At 69.8% G+C, this 1,771-nt stretch overlaps 1 protein-coding gene across 1 annotated transcript; it reads right to left on the minus strand.

The window, feature by feature from the left end:
* Positions 1-460: 460 nt before the first annotated feature.
* CDK5R2 (cyclin dependent kinase 5 regulatory subunit 2) lies at positions 461-1,538 on the minus strand. The gene has a single exon (XM_089520417.1). The coding sequence runs from the start codon at positions 1,498-1,500 to the stop codon at positions 550-552; it is 951 nt and encodes a 316-aa protein (XP_089376543.1). The 5' UTR covers positions 1,501-1,538; the 3' UTR covers positions 461-549.
* Positions 1,539-1,771: the final 233 nt, after the last annotated feature.

Consider the following 1,771-nt stretch of genomic DNA (forward strand, 5'->3'; position numbering starts at 1 on the left):
TCCTCACTAGGAAGACCCTGCTCAATACACGGTGCCTCGGGTTGACCCACAAGGACAGCAGCCCCAGGCGGGAGGGAGGGAAGGAAAGAAAAGTGAACCACTCCTCCCTGTCTCCCAGGACCCAGCCGCACCATGAGCCCTTGTTAGGACCAGGCTGGCCAAGCAAGAGGAAGGGCCAAGAGGGATACAGGGCCTCGGGACCCAGGTCTTCTCCCTTCCACCCCCGCAACCTCCAAACTGTTCCGATGCCGCAGTTGGGAGAAAGGAGGGTTGATGTCATGTTGGGTGTGGCTTGGAAAATGGAGCCTGGAGAGGGGTCTGCAGCAAGCCCTCAATACCAACCCACCTCCGGCTCAAGGTCTAGGGGGATTTTGGGAGGGAGGGGGGAGAAACTCCCAACTGTGTCATGGAGGGGAAGGGAGGAAGGAGTCTGCCCCGGGACGTCCCCCTCCGTGCCCCCTGCCCCCCGATCTCCATCCCGCCTCCCTCCAGAGGCCATGCCGGAGGAGAGGAGCCCGGAGGGGGGTGTCGGGGGGAGGGCCGTCCTGCTCAGCGGTCGAGGCTGATAGTCCAGTGCTTGCTGTTGTTGTTGTTGGGGGCGGCGGAGTCCTTGGCCTGTGGCCCCTCGGCCTTGAGGTCCTGGAAGACCTGGGTGAAGAAGTGGGGGTCGGCGTTGATGCGGAGCATCTGGGGGCTGAGGCCCTGGAGGAGGGCCAGGCACCGGTCCCAGAAGCGCTCCTTGTCGCCCTCCACCAGGAAGGGCTTGAGCGGGTAGGAGATCTCGTTGCCCAGGTAGGAGTAGGCCAGGTAGAGGCAGGTCAGGAAGGCGGCCTGCAGCTCGGCGGCGCTGCCGATCCTATCGCCCTGCAGGGCCTCGCGGCAGAGCAGGTAGACGAAGACCAGGTTGGCCGGCGTCACGAAGCCCTGGTCCTGCCAGCCCTGCAGTAGCAGCGCCCGGTCCACGCTCCGGAACCAGGCCACCGGCTCCGCGGGGCTCAGCTCCTTCACGCGGTAGCAGCGCCGGCACACGAACTCCCCCAGGCAGCGCAGCAGCTCCCCCGTCGAGGCCTGGACGATCACCCGCCGCGGAGAGGGGCAGGACGGGGGCGACGAGGAGGAAGGGCCCCGCTGGCCCGGCAGGGGAGGCGGCGGGGGCGGCGGGGGCGGCGGCGGGGCTTTGGCCGCCTCTTCCCCGGCGGGGACGGTGGGCACCGGGACCGGCAGGGGCCCCGCCTGGGCCTTGCGGGCGTTCTCGCGGTTCCGCTGCTGCACCGAGGGCTCGCAGCCCGGCTTGGGCGTCACCTTCTTGGCGCCCTTCTTCTTCTTGGCCGAGGCGGCCACCAGGCGCTTCCAGGTCAGGGCCGAAAGCAGCACCCCCGGGCGCTTCAGCCGGCTCTCGCCTCCTTTGCCCCGACCTTGGGCCGCCTTCTCCGGAGGCAGCGGGACCCCGACGCCGCCCTTCCCGGGGCCGCTGGGCGAGAGAGAGAGCACCGTCCCCATGGCTGCGCCTCCTTGGCCGTCGCCCTGGCCTCCTCCTCCTCCTCCTCCTCCTCACCGGGGCTGCCCCCGCTTGCCCCGCTGCAGCGCAGCCTCCATGGGCTCCCCAGCGGAGCCAGACCCAGGTCACCCACGGCTAAGAGGCGCAGAGAGCCCCGGGCCCCGGCCAGCCTCACCCACCCTCCCTCCAGCGGCTCAGCAGCGCCAGCCCCGCCCGGCCCCGATGCAGCCAATCCCCCAACGCCCACCCCCCCCCCCCCGCAGTAGCCAATCC

The sequence above is a fragment of the Sceloporus occidentalis genome, unplaced genomic scaffold (assembly GCF_023333645.1).
Source record: "Sceloporus occidentalis isolate IW3139 unplaced genomic scaffold, rSceOcc1.0.p SCAF_4, whole genome shotgun sequence".
NCBI classification, from domain to species: Eukaryota; Metazoa; Chordata; class Lepidosauria; order Squamata; family Phrynosomatidae; genus Sceloporus; species Sceloporus occidentalis.

Bases quoted from the DNA above. Each gene is read 5' to 3' on its own strand.
- CDK5R2 (XM_089520417.1), bottom strand. From the start codon at position 1,500: ATGGGGACGGTGCTCTCTCTCTCGCCCAGCGGCCCCGGGAAGGGCGGC.